Source organism: Anolis carolinensis, chromosome 4 (assembly GCF_035594765.1).
Source record: "Anolis carolinensis isolate JA03-04 chromosome 4, rAnoCar3.1.pri, whole genome shotgun sequence".
NCBI classification, from domain to species: domain Eukaryota; kingdom Metazoa; phylum Chordata; class Lepidosauria; order Squamata; family Dactyloidae; genus Anolis; species Anolis carolinensis.
Genome location: NC_085844.1, coordinates 132,074,770 through 132,096,529, shown reverse-complemented (window position 1 = coordinate 132,096,529; position 21,760 = coordinate 132,074,770). Strand labels below are relative to the sequence as shown.

General features: G+C 40.9%; 1 protein-coding gene across 1 annotated transcript; it reads left to right on the top strand.

Annotated features, from left to right (window-relative positions):
* The first annotated feature begins 540 nt into the window (after positions 1-540).
* fam78b (family with sequence similarity 78 member B) lies at positions 541-20,623 on the top strand. Its single transcript, XM_003219874.3, has 2 exons — positions 541-1,024; positions 11,601-20,623. Exons 1-2 carry the CDS (start codon positions 762-764, stop codon positions 12,121-12,123), a joined length of 786 nt encoding a protein of 261 aa, XP_003219922.1. The 5' UTR covers positions 541-761; the 3' UTR covers positions 12,124-20,623.
* The last annotated feature ends 1,137 nt before the right edge of the window (positions 20,624-21,760 follow it).

The following is a 21,760-nucleotide window of genomic DNA, read 5'->3' as shown; positions in this document are numbered from 1 at the left end:
ATGAGGAGGGCCAGCAGTAAGCATCCAGAGGGCCGCATCCAACCCCAGGGGCTTTGTTTGCCCATGCCTGGCATATCAGGTATTTGTGCCAAATTTGGTTCAGTGAATGAAAATACATCCTGCCTTTCAGATATTTACATTACAATTTATAACAGTCACAAAAAAAGAGTTATGAAGTAGCAAAGGAATAATTTTATGGTTGGGGATCACCACAACATGAGGAAATGTATTAACGGGTCGCAGCATTTGGAAGGTTGAGAACCACTGATATAGGGCAGTGTGGAAGGGGCCTCAAAACAGTTACTCAAACTCATTGCCTTTGGAAGAGCCCCCCCCCCCCCCCCCGCCTCTCAATATTGTCACCAACCATTTTTGTCCCAGGGAAAGGATAGAGCTGCAGGTGCCTGTGGGCCCGCCTTTGCCTAGGGAGGCAGCCGCCTGTCTGACACACTTCCCCACGTCATCCCCGCCGGGCCTGCCTATGCCATCCAGCTCTTCCTCTCAGTATCTCTCATTCTCCCTGGCGGGCGGGCACGCGGACAGAGGCGGGGGTGCGCGCGCACCTCCTGAGCGAGCGAGCGCGAGCGGCGAAGGGAGCGCGAGACGTGCGCCCTGCTGCCCCGCGCCGGGCCAGGGCTCGCGCGCCAGGGAGCAGGTGAGCTCGCGCCAGCCCCCTCCCCGCTCCCCCACTGCCTCGCGCCCCTCCGTGGCTGGCCCTGCGGATGCGGCCATGACCCGGCGTTGGCGGGGCCGGCCTGGCCATGGGCTGCCTGCAGAGCGTGGCGTGCAAGGCGCGGGTGCGGCGGGAGAACATCGTGGTCTACGACGTGTCGGCCTCCATCGAGCCCAGCGCCACCGCCATCGAGGAGACCTCGCCCATCGTGCTCCGCTACCGGACGCCCTACTTCCGCGCCGCCGCCCGCGTCCTCATGCCGCCCATCCCGCGGCGCCACACCTGGGTGGTGGGCTGGATCCAGGCCTGCAACCACATGGAGTTCTACAACACCTACAGCGACCTCGGCATGTGAGTCGGGGCTCGGGAGGGGGAGGGGCTGAGAGGGAGAGAGAGGCAGCGCCGAGGAGAGCGCTCAGGCCTCGCCCGCCCCTGTTCCCAGGTGGGCGCGCGGGGCTGTCAGCCAGTCACTCAGGCGGCAGTGCGCATCCCCCTCCGCGCAGGACCCGGGTTCGGTTGCCATGGCGAGGGGAGGGCGCGCGAGCCTGCCTTGCCTTGCCTTCTCGCCCTTCCCTCCTTCGGGATATTCAATGCCTCAGGGTCACAGGGGAAGCTCATGGCCAGAGGGGAGGGAGGGCACTGCACATCTCTCTGGGGCCTCTTCCACACAGCTGAATCAAACCTCACATTATCTGCTTTGAACTGGGAGCCCTTCCACACAGCCCTATATCCCAGAATATCAAGGCAGAAAATCCCACATTATCTGAGTTTGGACTCAGATAGTTCAGAGCAGATATTGTGTCAGGTCTTGGCATTAGTGAATGTCACTTGTTCATTCCGCCTTCCTCATAAGAGCTCTGGGCCTCCTTCAGAGGTTCCCAAACTCCTTTTTTTTTTTTTGGTCATGCCTCACAAAACCCATCCTTTAAAACAGTGGTTCTCAGCCTGGGGTCACCAAATGTTTTTGGCCTTCAACTCCTAGAAATCCTAGCCGCTGATAAACTGGCTGGGATTTCTGGGAGTTATAGGCCAAAATACCTGGGCACCCCAGGTTCAAAACCACTGCATTCCAAGATCCTTCCTTAGCAGCCAATGCGCTGTGAAAAGCCCAAACTGAATGAAAAGGTCTTTGAGAAAGAGGAACCCCTGGATTCTTCCAGATTGGTCTAAAGATGCACAACTCACAAACCCATGAGTTGTGTGTTTTTTGTCCCTTGTCACCTCTTGCTGTCTTTCCATCAGCAAGCAAAGATTTTTTTTTATTCAGACATGCCTTTAGAATGAAATCAACACAATTAAAATAACTAAGGCCCCTTTCCACACAGCTGAATAAAACCCCACATTTTCTGCTTTGAACTAGAATATACGGCAGTGTGGTCTCAGATAACCCAGGGCCCTTCCATATAGCTATGTAACCCAGAATATTAAGGCAGAAAATCCCACATTTTCTGCTTTGAACTGGAATATCTGAGTCCACACTGCCATATATTCCAGTTCAAAGCAGAAAATGTGGGGTTTTTTCAGCTGTGTGGAAGGGCCCTAAGATAACCCAGTTCAAAGCAGATATTGTGGTTTTCTGTCTTGATATTCTGGGTTATATGGCTGTGTGGAAGGGCCTGAGCCTCCCCACCTACACAGAGTTACAGTTCACAGGTAGTGTCAGGTCTTGGCATTAGTGAATGTGACTTGTTCATTCCACCTTCCTCATAAGAAGTGTTTTGGGCCTCTAACAACTACCACGTCAGACTACACAGAGAAGCCATTGAAATCCACAAGCATGCAGACAATTTTAACAGAAAGGAGGAAACCATGAAAATGAACAAAATCTGGCTACTGGTATTAAAAAAAACTCTAAAATCAGGACAGTAAATAAAGAACACCACTCTTAAAAAAAGAGAAATTCTGGACATGAATATCAACCAAGGCTAGCTAACACCTCCAAACAAAGGATTCTCCCAGACAGGAAGAAGCCAGGCCTTGAGGCCACAGAGCCATCAAATGCTAATCAAGGTGATTAATTACAATATCCACAAGTGCCTCCAACAGACTAGAGTTCTTTCTACCACCCTGGACCTTACAGAGATATATAAATCTCCCTTGCCTAATTTCCAACGTACCTCTAAAATCCTGGTGCTTTCCCCTGTGACATATACCCTATTTACTTGAATTGATTTTTGACTAAATTCATCAGTACATTAGATACACCTTTTAATTTTAGCCCTGAGCCAAAGCAAAAGGGGAAGCTGCATCAGAAGCTCCTCTTTGGGCCCTTCCACACAGCTATATAACCCAGAAAATCAAGGCAAATAATCCACAATATCGGCTTTGAACTGGGTTATCTGAGTTCACACTACCATATACTGTAGTCCAGTTCAATGTGGATTTTATTCAGCTGTGCGGAAGGGCCCCAATAATATAAAAAGGCAGTTTTTTCAGGTATTTTCTTCTTCAATCACATAGTGGTTTCCGAGTCTTCGTGACCTCATGGAGCCAGTCACTTCAAGGATACCATTCATCCATCTCGCCCTTGGTCGGCCTCTCTTCCTTTTTCCTCCCATTTCTCCCAGCATCATGATCTTTTCCAAGCTTTCCTGTCTTCTCATGATGTGGCCAAAATACTTAAACTTTGCCTCTAATATCCTTCCCTCCAGTGAGCAGTTGGGCATTATTTCCTGGAGGATGGACTGGTTGGATCTTCTTGCAGTCCAAGGCACTCTCAGGATTTTCCGCCAGCACCAAAGTTCAAAAGCATCTATCTTCCTTCGCTCAGCCTTCCTTATGTTCCAGCTCTCGCAACCATAGGTTACTATGGGAAATACTATTGCTTTCACTATGCGGACCTTCGTTGTAGGTGTGATGTCTCTGTTCTTCACTATTTTATCAAGGTTGGCCATTGCTCTTCTTCCAAGAAGTAGATGTCTTCTGATTTCCTGGCTGCACTCTGCATCTGCAGTGATCTTTGTGCCAGGTATAAACTCCACAATTATTTCAAGTTAGATAATGAGGGATTTGTGTGTCACATTTGGCCTAGAGCCATCAAGCCAGGGAGGAGTCTTTGGACTGTATCACATTAGGAAATACTCCATTTCTGAGACTGGTGATGATTTCGAACGTGTCCCATCACATGACGTTTGCCCGTCCCATCAGTATTCCGTCAGAATCCATCTGTAAAGCGTCGCAGAAAAGGATAATTTACAGATGGAATTCTAATCATTTTTTTCCAAATAATTTTTAGTAAACATTTACTAGTAAAGGGGATGGGGGTGGGGGACAAGGGAAAGAAAAGGAAAAATTGAGGTTAATAGATTAATTATTGTTGCATATGTCGCCAGGAGAAAAAGAGAGTGGGAGTTATTGTGGTATGGGGAGTTCTTTTACAAAATTATCATAGTTACAACTAAGTCTTTGTCTCTATTTCTCTAATACACATTTCATAAAATATTGAAGATTCTAAGAATTTTAATTTTAAGTTCAGTGGTTGTATCTTCTTATGTCCTGGTCTTCTCCTGGTCTTCATACACTTTTCTAGTTCTTCAATGGAAATTGATATTAATTTTTCCTAACAGATTATTTCACACTAAATCTTTTCTTAAAATATTTATTATTAATATCTACTAAGTTCTATAATTTTCATTTAGATTATTAGTAGGGTAATTTATCATTTTATCACTATCATGCTGTCTCTCTTTCTGTATTACATCAAATTATCTTCCATCTCTTAGGTTCAAATATTCTTCTGATTTAAACACAATCACTCAGTATAATAATAGCCTTATAATCCATTTTTAAGAACTTTCCCTGATAGCTCCTGAAAGCCAGGTCTCTCAAACTTCTCTTTCTCAAGGTTTATTTCCACTAGCCTGTCTAGCCTTCTTTTATATCAATGTGTCTCTTTCTCTGTATATACATAGATAAACACACTCATATATGCACCTTTTTTGGACTAAATTAGGCTGCACATTAGATTGACAGTATAATTTTATTGCTGAACCAAAGCAAAAGGGGAAGCTGCTTCCGGAGCTCCTCTTTGACAGACATCATCTTGAATGTAATGGCCAGGGCTCAATGCTATGCCATCCTAGTATTTGCAGTTTGATGAGGCATCAGCATTCCTTGGCGGAGAAGGCTCAGGACCTTGTCAAACTACAGCTCCCATGATTCCATAGCACTGAACCAAGGCAATTAAAGTGGATTCAACCTACAGTATAGATGCACCCCAAGGTTTTCCTTTTGCATCGCTGGAAGCTTTGGAATTCAAACAGTGTTGTTTTTCAGGAAGGGATTCCAATTACGCAGCACCTGTAATGGCCAAGTGACAAAGAGTGTACTTTTTATCTCTGCACATGACATTCAGCAGTAAATACTTCTTTTGGTTTCAAGGTTTTGAAAATTGAGGTGTGCATTAGACTTGATGGCGCATTAGTCAGTGTGGTAGTTTCTATTACTCAAAAGTGCACTCCTATTTTTTCACATGTAGGAAGCCTAAAAGGCCATCAACTAAGTCTAAACAAGCTCCCAAAGAACATAGCATCCATGAAAGGGGGAATAATAATAATAATATGATGGGATACCGAAAAATAGCAAAATTCAAAAATCAGAATAGAAAATTGAACTGCATTGATATAAAATAATTTGAATGGGAGCCTTTTCTGTAATACTTTGATGTCAGAACATATATTTGCATACTGTATATGAGGCCCCTAGAATTATAAGAAATGCAAAAAATTCACTGTTATTAACTCATTCTTAAATTGCCCCCTATTAAAAATATTGCCCCTCAGTTCCACCACCATCACAAGCCCAATTGGTTTGGACATGAGATTTGTTTAATTGCTTAATTGCTTTTATTTTTAATATTGCTATGTTTAATTCTTTTTTAATGTTTGTATTGGGATGGTGGTGGTTAAATTATATATTTTATTGCTTTTATTGTTATCTGCTTTGGGTCTCCTTTTAGAGAAATAAAGCAGAAGAGAAATTATTATTATTACTTCTACAGGAGATGGGAGAGGTGCATTGTAAAGTGCTACTTTCATCCACTTTTATCTGGCAAGCCTGTTGTTGAATACTATCCGCCCCACATACTTCGGTCTTCTGGGGGGTGTCTGCTCCAACCAGCCAGAACGCCACTGGCATTCACCTCCTATAGGACCTTTTCATCAGCCGCCCCAAGGCTGTGGAACGACCTGTCAGTAGAGCTCCGACAGCTAAATCAAATGTCGGAATTTAAGATACAAGTGAAGATCTGTCTCTTCTGGCAGGCCTACCCAGACAGTCTTTAAACATAAACATTAATTTTAATGCATGCCCTTTGTTTAATCTCTGTTTTAATATGTATTTCATAGGGATATGTTTTGGTATGTAACTTTTATGGAGGTATGTTTTAGTGTGTGTATTTGTAGTGTTTTTGCTGTGTTTATTTATTTTAATTGTTTTGTAACCTGCCTTGAGCCATGAGGAGAGGCTGGTAAGAAATAAAATTATTATTATTATTATTATTATTATTATTATTACTACTACTACTACTTATAGCAGTCTAAGTAGAGCTAAAGTACAGAGTGGTCCTTCATCAATGTACAAAGGGGCCTTACTGCATGGCTAAATCTCTGTACCACGATTAAAGACCACTCTGTCAAGACCACTGTTTATCAACAACAAGCAGCTCTAAGTAAGTAAATAAACCACAAATGATATTGACTACGTGATAGAACCTGAGTAAAATTTGAAAAAAGAAAAATGATAGGTTTCTGAAATGAAACCTGCCAGGTTCCCAGTCTTTACTACTCTAAAATACAGAGATATGTTGAAACAAAGTGATTTTCACTAACTTTCAAACAATAGAACCCAGTTTGTTCGGAGAGGCTCCTCTGGAGAGGTGGAAACATTGTGGGGCTTTCTCAGAAAATAAATGTAGAATGAAGCTTGCCGAAATATCTATAGCAAAGTACCAACATTACCTGCAATCCCAGAAATGCCTCCAAAGTACACCTAAACTCTTGGACAGGACACAACCAATGAATACCAGAAGCATTTCAGAGGATGAAACAGGCAAAACCACATCTGAATATTCCTTGTCTAAGAAACCCTAGGAAATTCATGGGATCGTCATATAGAATCATAGAATCATAGAATAGTAGAGTTGGAAGAGACCTCATGGGCCATCCAGTCCAACCCCCTGCCAAGAAGCAGGAAATCACATTCAAAGCACCCCCGACATATGGCCATCCAGCCTCTGCTTAAAAGCCTCCAAAGAAGGAGCCTCCACCACAGTCCGGGGAAGAGAGTTCCACTACCGAATAGCTCTCACTGTGAGGAAGTTCTTCCTAATGTTCAGGTAGAATCTCCTTTCCTGTAGTTTGAAGCCAATGTTCCGCGTCCAAACTGCAGGGCAGCAGAAAACAAGCTTGCTCCCTCCTCCCTATGACTTCCCCTCACATATTTGTACATGGCTATCATGTCTCCTCTCAGCCTTCTCTTCTGCAGGCTAAACATGTCCAGTTCTTTAAGCCTCTCCTCATAGGGCTTGTTCTCCAGACCTTTGATCATTTTAGTTCCCCTCCTCTGGACGCTTTCCAGCTTGTCAACATCTCCCTTCAACTGTGGTGCCCAGAATTGGACGCAGTATTCCAGGTGTGGTCTGACCAAGGCAGAATAGAGGGGGAGCAGGACTTCCCTGGATCTAGATGCTATACCCCTATTGATGCAGGCCAGAATCCCATTGGCTTTCTTAGCAGCCGCATCACATTGCTGGCTCATGTTTAACTTGTTGTCCACAAGGACTCCAAGATCTTTTTCACATGTACTGCTGTCTAGCCAGGTGTCTCCCATTCTGTATCTTTGATTTCCATTTTTTCTGCCGAAGTATCTTGCATTTGTCCCTGTTGAACTTCATTTTGTTAGTTTCGACCCATCTCTCTAGTCTGTCAAGATCGTTTTGAATTCTGCTCCTTTCTTCTGGAGTGTTGGCTATCCCTCCCAGTTTGGTGTCGTCTGCAAACTTGATGATCGTGCCTTCTAACCCTTCGTCTAAGTCATTAATAAAGATGTTGAACAGAACCAGGCCCAGGACGGAGCCCTGTGGCACTCCACTTGTGACTTCTTTCCAAGATGAAGACGAAGCATTGGTGAGCACCCTTTGGGTTCATTTGCTTAGCCAATTACAGGTCCACCTAACTGTAGTTTTGTCTAGCCCACATTTTACTAGTTTGTTTGCCATATAAGTTGACATATGACTTAAAGGCACATACACATAACATATTTCTCTAAGACAACCTAGTTTAAAATCTATATGAGCCTACAAAAATGGATTTCCAGGGTAATTTCAGCACCAAGCATTACCATCAAATGTAGAAATATGTAACTTCTCCTCACGGTATTTCCAACAACTTAGTATTTTATGCCTTTTTGATGTGAGTTTTCCCTGATATATAGAGAAACCAACTTTAATTGTTTTTCTCTTCTAGATTCTTGCTTGCCTATTGAAGTGCCTATCTTCTCCCATGCCTTTCTTCCATGCTTGTCCAAGTCCATCCAAGGATTGTGGAATCCTCAGTTAAAATGTCACTGTTCCCATCCTATTCAGACCCTTCTGTAGTCCTACCAACTGAAATTAAGAGCTCAAGTTGCATTATTTTTAAAAACTTTCTCATCTAACACAAAGTATTGAGTCTGGCATAGATGTCAGTGCTACCACGATTGGACTTGGTTGCAGACTGCTTTTTTATGTAAAAGTCTGTTGGTCCATAATGACTGTTTTTTCCCCTGTATGCTTTTGCCTTTGTAATAGAACAATGGATGGTCAAACATAGGTATCCACAGCAATGCATGCGGAGTAATCTTGCTAATACTTTAAGGCTGTATAATAATGTTGCCAGAGTGGCTATTAAGCTTGTTTAGAATCTAGTCAAGCAGAAATTATATCAGGCTTTAATGTGACAGTGCTGGATTGGGGTCCTAATGACTCCTGATGGACTTGCAATTCTGCCTCAGTCACCCGAGTCCCTTTCTGAGAAAGTGCAGCAGCCATAGAAAATGTGTAGAAAATTAGAGTGTGTGGTAACCGAGATCCCACCCATCGCTGTTGTATTTCTCCTACAGTACCAACAAGCAGCCGAGGTACCAACAGTACCAACATTCAGCTTGGTGGGCCACACATTCTGCAAGCCATTTATGAACATTTAATATGAGTGACAACTTGCTCACGAACGCTCTTTATGCAGCATGAGTGTACTAGCTATTTCTGTGCTGGGCATCTTCTCTGAAGGCTGTGTGTTGCTTGGCAATGCTGAAGTTATTTGAATTGTTTGCTCTGTGCAAGGAGTAACCTGGAAAAAAATCACAAAGTGCAGATATTACAAGCAGTTTTGTTAGAGTTATAACTAAGTCAGCGATATACAAACACCACAATTTAGAGTGTGATTTAAATGGATGTTAGATGGTGTGTGGTCCTGATGAAGAGATTTGAATTTCCTGATAGGTTGTTTGTGCCTCTTTGGTTCCGTTCATCATTTTATGATGCTATAATCTCAGAATTTTGCTGGTCTCGAGCACTCCCATCAACTGCACATGGATTTGGATCCAATTCCTGTTAGTTATTCCTGCAACTGACTAGTACTGGGGAAACAGGACACTGGTTCTTTGGTCTGATCCATCATGGTTGTTCTTTTGTTATGAGTAGCCAGTGCTGTCCAATTTAATCAAATTATTGGTGTTTTGTTTTTTTAGTTAGCCAGTTAAAACATAATACCCTACTCTGTAGTCAAAAATGTTCCCAGGCAGATACCATGTTGTCAAGGAAAACAATATAACAACCTGAAAAGACATGATGTAAGGGGGAAAAAAGATGTGGGGGAGTAGACAAGCAAGTTTCTTTTCAGCAGGGCATTGCTTCCAATCTCATCTCCCTCTGTTACAGTCAATGGTTCGCTAGAGTAACTGTTGAAGGGAAAGACGGATGGAAGTGTTTTTTTTTATATGAACCAGGATAGCTAATCTGCAGTACCTCCTTTGGAAGCAGTGTTATTTTCTTTAAAAAATCCCAGGATTGAAATATATACAGTGGTTTGTGTCAGTTCGGGCATTGTGTTACCGAGCTTGATACTGAGAAGTAGCTGCAGTTCACAGCTTACTGCAGATGTGTCCTGGTCATGAAATTCTGGTTCTTGTCTCATCAAGTAAATACCTGGACCAGTTTTTTGAACTTAGGTAGAATTATTTTTAACCTAATTTGAGAGTGATAACAAATGTTTGAGTCAAGAGATTTTCCTACATCAACAACCCATAGATACCTAGCCTGAGATGTATTCTGTTCAGAAAAATGTTTTTGAGTTTTGTTGAGCATGTGCTTTTGAGACCTTGCTGAGTGTCTCAGAGGCTGAAAGAGCAGTGAGCCAGCAGTGATCATGAATTACCATAATCGTGATAATGAAGGCATCTTGACAGACTAGGTATCTATATAGGAAAGCTCTTGCAACAATAATTATTTTGTGTTTTGCAAGAGTTTTTGTTACTGCAGCTACAAGTGGAATAGAAGCTGTGAAGTTCTTGCATTTGAGGAGGCTTCCTACAGTTCTGATTATATGGAGTGATTCAAGTTACTTGAAGAAGCCTACATTTGTAAAACAGGTCTCCTTGATGTATTATTGATTGATGTATTATTTGTTGTATTAAGTATTGTATGTTGTTTTGCACCTTTGGAAACTGCCCTGAGTCCCTTCGGAGTGATAGAGCAGTATATAAATAAAGTTTTATTATTATTGTTATTATTATTATTACTCCTCCTGTAATTTAATTTTATAAATTAATGACCATCAAGTCCAGAAAATGTTTTGAAAGGTGTTTCTTTTGACTGTATTATGTAGCTACAAACCTGCCCCTCCCAATGTTTTATAATTGCCTGCCTTGGGCATAAAACCTGCACATGATATTTTCAGTAGAATGAAAAAGAATAAAATATTTCTAATTCATCTCATAGCCAAAGCTTTATAAAATTATGAAAGTAATTTGGGAGTACATGGAAGATTTGTCTAAGTTAGCCAGGATTGTTTCTAGCACTTAAATTTCAAATCTCTATTTCCCTATCTACCAAAACACTAAAGTTAAAAGAAGTTGGAAGAAAACATTGCATTGCATAGCCTCTAGAAGTAGGAAATATGCCAGAGAGCAAATGTTAGAGAGAACAGTAGCATATCCGAATTGAGTGCTTTACTTTTCTTCAAAGGAACAAATCCCAACAATTATTTACATTGGAAATGCTAGAGGTAGCTCTTGGGACCATGGGTGGGATGAATGATAAATTTGCTCCCTCATCACCCCCTTTTCTAGTGTCAGGGCAAGCTTATCCCTTACAACCAGTTGGTCACATTGTTGGTCACAACCCATTGGTTTTGTTGTTCACATTACAGTGTGACAGGATTGTCACACTGTAGAAATTTATCAAAACCTGTATAAGGTCTCCGAAAATGTTTAATATGCTAGCATTGCTGAAGGTGTAGAGTGCCATCAGTTTCTCTGCCTTATAGGACTGTTGCAAAACTTGCCAATGTTGTGATATTGGTTGTGTACAAAAACCACAGGCTGCCCAAATATATTTGTTTAGCTTAATGTTTGCTGGTACTGTGTTTTAAAGTTTCTTGCTTTGGTTCCCTTGCCATTTACATTAGCACTCATTAACACTCCTCAGAGGCTGGGGAACAACTTTTAGACTCAACATGAAACATAGGATCCATTTCCAGGAAAAAAGATTTTTACTTTTATGTGCAACTACTTCCTCCTCCTCCTCCTGCTGTATATGCTTGCCTTATCTGCTACATTTTTCTACTCTTCAAAATGCTAGATTGGAAAATTATAAGTGCTGCTTCTGTTTGTGAAATTGCTTAGTAATGTTTTTGCTTCTTCTCTCATATGTTTGTCTTCTTTACTCTTTTAGGTCAAGCTGGGAACTTCCAGATTTAAGGGAAGGACGTGTGAAAGCCATCAGTGATTCTGATGGAGTGAGCTACCCTTGGTATGGAAACACCACAGAAACAGTGACCTTGATTGGCCCCACTAATAAGGTCTCCAGGTTCTCAGTCAGTATGAACGACAATTTCTACCCTAGTGTAACATGGGCTGTCCCTGTGAGTGACAGTAATGTACCACTACTAACCAGGATCAAACGGGACCAAAGCTTTACCACGTGGCTTGTAGCTATGAACATGACCACAAAGGAAAAGATTATCTTGCAGACTATAAAATGGAGGATGCGAGTGGACATTGAAGTTGATCCCATGCAGATCTTGGGCAAGCGAGCCCGGTTGGTGGGGAGGACTCAACAGGAACAGCCCAAAATTCTGAGCAGAATGGAACCCATTCCACCAAATGCACTAGTGAAACCCAATGCCAATGATGCCCAGGTCCTCATGTGGAGGCCCAAACGAGGCATGCCTTTGGTAGTGATACCACCCAAGTAGAGGACATAGAGGACAATATAAGTGAGAACTTTTGCCACCGCTGGTGTTAAATCTGAGCCAAAGAAGACCTCTCAAGTTCACCTGCCTGTTGCAGCTGTAAGTGGAAAGAGGGCTTCTTCAAGACAGTATTATATGTCTATGGCCACAGTGAAAAACCTAGATCTGGGGATGCTGGAAGATGAAATGAAGCTGTTTCTCCCTTCAAGATTTTCTCATGGAGAAAATGGCATTCTTATCTTCACTGAAATATGGTGATCACAAGTGTTATTTCCAGTGCCTGTGGCTAATGCTACTTCCCAGCCAACTAGATGTAGTTATGGAGGTCATTCTTACCAAACATTCATGGATTTCTAGTATGTTGCTTACTACTGGGGAATAGGACAGGAAGGGATGGCATATTACCACAACATTATACCTATGCATTTTTATTGATAATCAAAATTATTGCCCTGCTCATTGGAATGAAAGGAATGTTTGTGAAGCAGGAATGACAGTGCTGACTGTTGAGCTTCACACCTCTAAAAAGAAAAGCCCTGTATGTACACATGGAACTGTCCACGGTGCTGAACTAAAGCACAACCCGAATTACAATAATATTGTCCACTTTTCCTCTTTCAGGGGATAATTTATTTGGACTAATGGCGTTAAGACCTTTTGCATGTTTCTCAGTGTGTTTCAAGTAGTTGTAAGTGTAGGAATTTTGCCATAGTTGTCCATGTTGTGGGGAAAATCCAAGGTAAATCAACTAGCAGCACCCTGGTGTTTGAGAAACACTGCTGTTTCCACACAGCATTTCCTACTTCTCTTTTTGTCAAGGATCAAAATATGATCTGCACACAGCATGTTTGTTTAGCAAGGGGAAAGTGGTTATTATGGTATGTTTGGCATGGGAGGGTGATGTTACCCATTGAGAGTACTGAAAAACAGGAGAAACTAACTACCCTTAAAACATTACCCAGTATATCTTCCTCCCACTGCTTATAGTATCTTATCTTTCAAATGGTAAAGGAGGGACTCTCAAAGGGAGAACAAATATGGAGAAAATTCTTGGAGCATAAGCACTCAACAAAATCTTGCAAGGTTAGATGATACCCTCAGGCTATCTTCTAGAATTGAATGTTTTGTAAACTGAAATTTCCCATTTTGAAAATAGTTTTGAAAAGTTAATCTTTCTCTGTATTTAAAGAGAATACATCATCATACACTGGGTAGTGAACACTGGAAGATCTTGGGACCATGGCCACAGTGAAAAACCTGACATCTTCTTGAGTACTTGTTGTCAGATTAGTGTTGTCTGATTATTATGGTGAGCGAGGGAAAGCCCACAACCCATATTATAACCAGAGGAGTGCTTTCAGCCTCTTTCTGTTACTATACTATTGTTGACTTTAAAGCAACACCTCCTATGGGAATTTTAGAAAAAGATAGTGTAGAAAGTAGTACAGTTCATGGGAACTCCGGGCATAGCTTTTTGGTCAATACACAGTTTGAGGCATTAACAACATTAAGAGATCATGTAGAAAACTGAAGAAAATCAGAAACATTGCTGATTTCTTCGGCTACATAATAATGTATGGGTCATAGTTCTATGGCTAGTAGCTATTGCCAATATGAAGATAAAACCAGTCAAACAGGATTTGTGATGTGTTTCAACACTTTTAGGAATTATTACATGCAGAATCCATGTTGGTACAAAATGTATGGTATGCTAACACATTTTCGCATCAAGCCAGTAGCATTGGAGACTGCCATTCTTAAATAAGCAAAGATTAGCACTTCCAAAGAAAATGATGCATTTTTCACTGAGGCGGTTGTGCTCCTTCTCCATGTGTATATATATATATGATGCAGTAATACTAGTCTGTTGATCTGTTATTAGCTAGGTCTTCACTATGAACTATCTGGGCAGCTGAAACACTATATTGTATGAGTGGAATCTTTGGGGAGGGAGGACAAAATTCCTAGCAATCTTACTAAAATTACATCAATGTTTTTTAGAATGCTTTTTGGCATATCATGACAGAAAGCCCGAGATAAAAGTGTGTGTAACCTAGCATTAACACTAGTTTTGGATTTGATCTCAGTACTTGAACTTCCTTGTCTTCAGGTCAGCTACACAACATGTTTCTGCTATTGATCAGGATTGGTGCCATCATTCTGCTTCTTTGTAATGCTTTAATGATCCTGCTTATCTCTGATTCCATACACTTGTCCTGTTAAGCTCTTGATCCCACACTGGCCAAACATATAAGGACTGCTGTGTATCCATGGGCAGGGAGGCATGATTCCCATGGCTAGTTCCTTTGGACTTGAAGAACTTGAAGAAGCTGCTATATAAATAGTGTTATTAAGCCATGGATCTACATATTGTAGGGCAAACACTATTGAAATTACTTGAGTCTGCCATATAATAATTAAGGGAATTAAATATACCGCTGTGCCATCTGCTGTGAAATTTACTGCCACACAGAGTACAGGCTCTGCGTGACACCTTTGTTGTAGCAAATTTCAAAGAGCTGTGTTGCATCATTCTTTACCTACAATATAATAGATGGCATGTTGATTGATATCAATTAGACTAATATTAGCTTTGTATGAATTACCCTCTAGAAATTCACTCAACACTGCTGAATTCCCATAGGAAGTTTGCCTGATTCTAGAACAGCATGTTAATACTGTCCTACCACCCACAATGTTTTGAGTTTTGCTTCAGTGAGATTTGTTGCATGATACATACTTCAGTTTGTGTCCTATTAGTGAGTTAATTTTACAGTCATTGTGGAAGTCAGAATTCTCTACTTAACCTTGCAAAATGACCAAACTCTCCCATTTAAACCCACCCTTTTACCTAATGCAGTTCCCCAACTGGGTGGTGAGCTATAGCTTTCTGCTATAATCCTATTGCTGAACACACAGCAATTATCTCATCTTCCAGGACCTCTGGAGAACCCTCAGGTGGTCCTGAAGAATGCCTTGTTGTTGTGTTCTTTCCTAGATGGTAAATGGTTGTCTTGGGGAGCCTGAAGCAGGTAAAAAGTGGGTTTTAGGAAATGGCAAATAGGATATAGTATAATCTTGCCTCATAGAATTTAATGCTGTGTCTCTCTGATCCATGCTTTTAGCCATGAACTCATGGATACTTAAAAAATAGTGATGGAATTGACACAGCATGAGACTACCAAATTCTATGCCTTTTAAAAATTGATTAAGTTGTGTCAAGCTCAGCTTTGCTTAGGTCACCTCATATTATTTTTATTGATGAATTTCTGTTTACACTTTAAACATGCTGAGCTTTGGAACAGAGATCAAAGTCTTTCTGCCTAATATCCCCAGGTTTCAATGACCTGTGCCTTTGCTTGGCCCTGGCTAGGAGTAATTGCTGTTCTCCATTACCTCAGAAAACAAATAGCTAATTTAGGAGATGTAAAGCTCTGGCAGACCTGCGCAGTCTATTTCTGAAAGCATTCTGAGACTATAAGGAAACTTTCCTAATTTCCTTTTAAGAAAAAGGGGAGCAATATTTTAATAGCTCATTGAAAATCAGTGATCAAAACTTTGGGTGAAAACAATTGGATGGTGTTATAGAAAAGAATGGACTCCACAAATTCACAACTGCCACACATGCAACATTTCCTTGATGTCAGTTTTTGAATAACTTGAGTGAAAGCGGATAGTCCCCTCTGCTGCATTTTAGACAGGGATGAAGAAACATTCAAGATTCATTATATATATATAATTTCTTCAATTTCTAACATTTCTTTTGTTATGTGGTATTAACATAATGCCCGAGATAAAGAACCTAGATGATTGATTGGTTAGAAATGTAGATATTGAGGATTGAATGCTGATTAATCTAGTGCACCCAGGAAGTGATTCTAAATTAGCCATCCTGAGCACATGATAATCCATTCTTGTGCCCCTGGAAAAAACACTTTCTCCTTTCTCAGAGGGAAGGAAAGTTGTCAGAATTTGGTTTCCTTGACAAGAATACCCAGAATTTATTAATTCTGGTCATGGGTTTACTTTCATATTTTGACATTGCATATTCTAGCGCCACATTGCTCATTGGGGTAGACATTGATTATATTTCTTGCATCACATGGTCTTGCTGCTCATTGAGTATGAGAGAGCAGCATTGTATTTCCAAGCCAAGCCTAGGGTGTAGAGCAGTCCTTCTCAACTTGTGGCCCTCCAGATGTTTTGAACTTCAGCTCCCAGAATCCCTGACCACTGGACAAGCTGGCTAGTGCTTATGGGAGTTGGAGTCCCAAACACCTAGAGGGTCACAGGTTGCACAGGCCTGGTGTAGATGAACAGATCATTGCTCGAGTTGAATCCCAAAATGAACTCAAGGTTATCAAGGTGTATTTCAGGGATTAATGTTATAGAATTGAAGTGGTAGCTCTTAAAATATAGCAGGCATTTTAGAAAGTATATTCCTGAGTGTGATGTATTTAGAGAGGAAACCTTTTTTTTTTTAGTAGTGCTCTGTTGGCTAGTTGGCTCATGTCAGAGGAAAACCCAGTCAGAAGTGGTCACTTGTCCCAGGGCATCCCGTGAAATTGTTCTAATACTTTAAGCTGTACAAAGTGAGGTGGTTTTTTCGGTAGCAAAAAGATAATAAAGCAAATTATGTTGCAACATGCAGTTTGATAATACTGATGAAGCATTTGGCAGGGATTGACTGATTGCATCATAGGAGTCTTGGGCAGTGAAAAGACAATTTGAGCTATTCCGATCTTTGGCGTGGCTGCCAGACAAGTTACAGGAAAGGCATGGAAGAGTCATGGGCTTGAGGAGGCAACTGCTCAATAGGAAAGAAGGTGTGTGTGTTCATATCATGTTTGCAAGATCTGTAAATGGTCTGAGTCCTTACTTAAGGGGCATGTAGAGTTGCAAGCATCCCTCTAGTGATCTCAGCATGGCTCTTAGATATGGGCAATCCTAATACTAAGGAAAAATTGTGACACCCCCCCCCCCCCCCATGGTGAATCATTCTCCAAAATCTTTGGTGGGCAAGAGTTGCCAGTTTTTGTAAATGTACCATGTGTCTCCTTTAGGTCAAAATAAATCTTGAACACAAAAGGTAGTGTTCAGGCACTTTCTGTTTTGAAAACAGTCTGAAAGACGCCTGAAATTACATTTTTGGGGCCATCATTTTTTTCAGAGAATCATGGTTGTGGTGTTTGGCAATATAATCAACAGATCCATCAAGGTTGCCCGTCCCTGCCTTTCTGTTTCATGTTGGCCCTTTAGTTGCTCTTTTAGAAGGGTGCAGAGGATGTGGTTTGTCTAATAATGGTAGAACTCAATGTGGGGTAGAATCATGGATTTGTTAATTTCCAATCTTTCTGTGATCTTTTTATTTTTGTTTTTTGAGGACTGCAAGATGTATGGTTCTGGGAAGGGAAGCTAAGCTAGAAGAAAAATGTACATGGCAAACATTGGTCAAGAGAGCTGAAATTCATATTGATTTGAAGTAACTAGCCAGATCTTTGGCTGCTGGCATCAGGACTTCTTTCAGTCATAACATCTAATATCAACGGTAGGCAACCTTTTGAGTTGAATATTACCTCTTACCTAAATAGGCAGTATTGTTACTTATAACAGAAGAAAACTTTCATCATCCCAGAACTGTTGGGAAATGGTGTGTAATAAAGTCATTTTTAAGAATAGATGTGGCAGTCTTTATGGCTTCTAGATTAATTTTAGAAGGAGCAAAATTGGGTGTTGGTGACTGCAGCAATAGAGCAGGGAGTTGAATAGTCTTACTTTGGACAGAGTTTCATTGTGTATGTGCTAGAAATCTATATAAACATAAAAATAACGAGTATAAGCTTTAATTTGGATACAATGAATTACTGGATACAGTGCATTGTTAAGTCACTACCAACTATTTTAAGACTGTGGTTGAGAAAGAGCCTCCATTCTACACAGCCTAATGACTTTTTTGTGCCTCAGTTAAGAATGAACATTGTCACAATAGAGGTTACTACTTCTATTATTTTTGGTTTTTGTTTTGGGAGCTGACATAACAGCTGAGATATTTGTGGCTCTGGCACTTTCTGCCTTCCTCCTTTCTTCTTGCTACTTCTGCCTTGGCACAGATTCTTGGATTCCCACTTTCAACTTGTGGCCTGTTATAGTTTAGATTCTTTAAGGTAACCCATAGGGCACTCATATAGGTTGGAGCCCTCCTTGGGAGAAGGAAGGGAATTTTGTAGCCCTTTTCTCCTTGCTATTCTGAAGCATGTATCTGAAGCTATCAGTTGACCATATGTGTGATTCTCCCAAAGGGTGAGGCATCTTTACTCTCAGGGAAGAACAGGAGGGGCTAGGTCACAGATTGGGAATCCAGACATTTTATCCGCCTGTGAAACTGGATTAAAAGCACCTCCAGTGTCTTGGTTCCCTTTAGCACATGTCCACCTTCACATTTGTGCCTCTGTGCCACCAGGTCCTCGCTCCTTGGGGGAAATGTTGCATGGGATTCTGAGCTGAATGACTCCTGTTGCAGCAGCCTGGGCTGACTGGTGATAGACAGAGCAGGAAGAGGCTCTTCCTTTGTAGATAGATCTCCATGGGCGTTGGCTGTCAGTTCAGGCAGATAGTGTCTATCGTGTAGAGGAATCCCTGTGGGTACTCATTGATCCACAGAGGTCTGTGCTTGTAATTCCAGCAGAAGAATCCCTTTTCCCTTTTGCAGGAAATCTGTCGTCTGCATTTGGTGAAAGGGAGCAGTCCTCCCATGTTGCATTCTGTGTAACTCTACACCAAATTATGTACTTGCATTCATGTTCTGCACCAGGGGAACATGTACTCTGGATTGTAACTTCCAACTGTTTTAAACTACAAGACAACATTATATATACTACCTTTGTTTATTGATTGATTGATTTTGACTGAACTTTTCACCTCCTGAGCAGTCCCCTGATTCCAATGGTCCTTACAGTAAATGTCTACTGTTTGCATTGAAACAAACTACTAAACTTAGGGCACAAGGAATGCCTTTCTCACATATACTACTTATTGTCTTAAGCTTCCACCTTGTTTTTAATTCTTTGTTTGCACTACAATTAGCAGCTATGAACAAAAGTTGTATTACGCTAGGAATTAGAAGAAATAGAGAAACTTACACCTGTTCTCTTCAGGCCATGATTCTGCTTCTTTCATGTTTTACCCTGACTTTCTAGAAATTCTCCTTCCTTTTGTAGAAATTTTCCTTTCATTACCTTTACAGTTGTTAGCAGTTTCCAGTGATACGGACAGGAATAGAAACTAAAGTCAGTTTGTAACTAAAACCCCAGGACAAGACTGAAAAAATAAAGTTGTTTTGCAGAGTGCCTTAAAACAACACTGACATTAACTGAGGGCAGGGGAAAAGAGTAGAAGCACATTGCTCTTTATCTGTGGATTTTCCAAAGGCTCAATCAATGTGGCATTCTATTTCTCTGGGATTTGAAGAAATGTTAAATACATGATGCGTTGCAAATAGAAGTCCACGTCCATTATTTATATGGGATGGGGTAAGTTTAAATTTGAAATATACAAAATTGACAATACCATCTGGGATGAGAAAGACGGGTTTCCACTTGAGATTCTTGGTGTAGCTAGCAGAAAAAATGGATTAAACTAGGCAAGCTTTACAATATTTGTTTACGGAAAACCTTTGATTTAACTCAGTTTGACATTTACCTTTGATTTTTTGCAGCAGTCTCTCCCAAGTACTTAATCAAAGGTACTAAAATATGATATTCAATTTACACATAATGTGGAACGAACTATAATACAATTTGCAATTTCCACCTCATTGTTTTTCCAGTGATTTCATGTGAGTGCAGAGTTGAAACATTGAATCTTTTAACAACAATAACAAGGTGAGAAAGATTAAATGCACCAAATGGCAGAGTTTTTGCTTCAAAAGGAAGTAGTACACTTGGAATGATGCAGTGCCCAAAGCTTTTTTAAAAAGGACTAGAAAAGCTCATTGATTCCAGAGTAGTGCCACTCAATGGAAGATGGAAAATGCTTTGTGTGCGCTATCACCATGAAGGAAAGAAACTGACAATGGACACTTGCAAGTTTTTGGCACATAAGATATCTTGAGAAGCATTGATCTAAGGGGAAGGATTGTATATTAAATACTGTGTTTCTGATTCTCTCAAAATACATAATCTCCATAATAACTGCCATCAAGGAGATTATCTGGAAAATACACAACAGATAAATATCTGCACATCAGTTCTGGCAAAAACTGTTCTGGCATTGGAAATGGGATACCTGCATTCACAAAAGTGTGGTGGAAAGTAGGAGAGACCATGTTCAGCTTGATCTGAATGAGGAGTTAAGATTTCATGTAGAAATTCAAATCTGAATTACAGATTGTAAAATGCAAATGTGGTGGCATCTTAAGAAATTAGGCTAAACACCTTTTTTTCTGGTTGGCATTGCAGTACCATCCTTGATTGTAACAGCATTAAACAACCTATTATGCTGTGGACCTGAGCCTTACCTTTCTTTCTAGACTTATGGTGATGTGGTACCGTTAGAAGCACAATCTCTTTTGCTTAAATTGAGCACCAAGCAAGCTTGTCCATTGGAAAATTACATAAATGGTGAATACAAGTCTCAAGCAGGCTACCATTTAGTGAACAAAAACTAAACAGTAGCTACCTCTACCTCCAACTACAGAAAAATTAGCTAAACCCAGCTCTAGCTTTCATGAAAGATTAAGCACTCAGTTTAATTTTCTGCATACAACTTTAGTTCTTATGATAACTCCCAGGACATATATCCATAGATAAATATTAGTAGATTTTAATCCACCTGAACAGGTTGGTTTGTAGAGGTCTCCTGTCAGCAAGCGTGGCAAAAAGGCAACTGGAAAGGAGCAATGCCCCTTCATTTTCATTCTTCTGGATTTGGAGGATGAGAAAATGATCAGTCCCTTGAGAGAAGCCAACAACAAGATGAAGCTACTTTCCCAGGAATGCCTCTTCACGTCTCGGGGTTCCTGGGAAGGACATGTACTTCATGGGAGAGCACAGGATTTTTTAAAAAGCGCTCAGGAGCAGATATTTCTGCAACAGAAGTATTGTCTTAGGAGGCAACAAATAAGCTTTATGACCAACAAATTCTGACAAGTTTGGTGGCCTGAAAATGCAGGATACAAGGTTGATTCCATACCGTTGCAGAGTCCTCATTACACAGCTCTGCTCAGCACTTTCAGAGAAACAGAAGTGATAAAATCAGCAGGACTTCTGCAACGTTTGTCCTGTGTCCTAGAAGGACTCAGTCATTCATTAATATAGCAATTAACAAACAACTGAAAAATACAGCACATGAAAAATGTGTCAAATTCCACCTTCTTCCATTGTTAAAGATGAAACTAAGCTGCATCAAAGGTGACTGTTAAGAACAATCCGGCATTCATAATGGAAGTATTATCCTCTAGGTTGAGGCTTTGTGGCATTAAGATCTTAAGTCTACAAATTCAGAAATTGTTTGTTGCAATATGTCTGAAAGAAAAGACATCTCGAGACCAAATGGAGACAAATCAGATAGGTAGTGATGCCCCATTTACACTGCCATATAATGTAATTTGAAGCTGCATTATATGGTTGGTGTAGAGACTCAT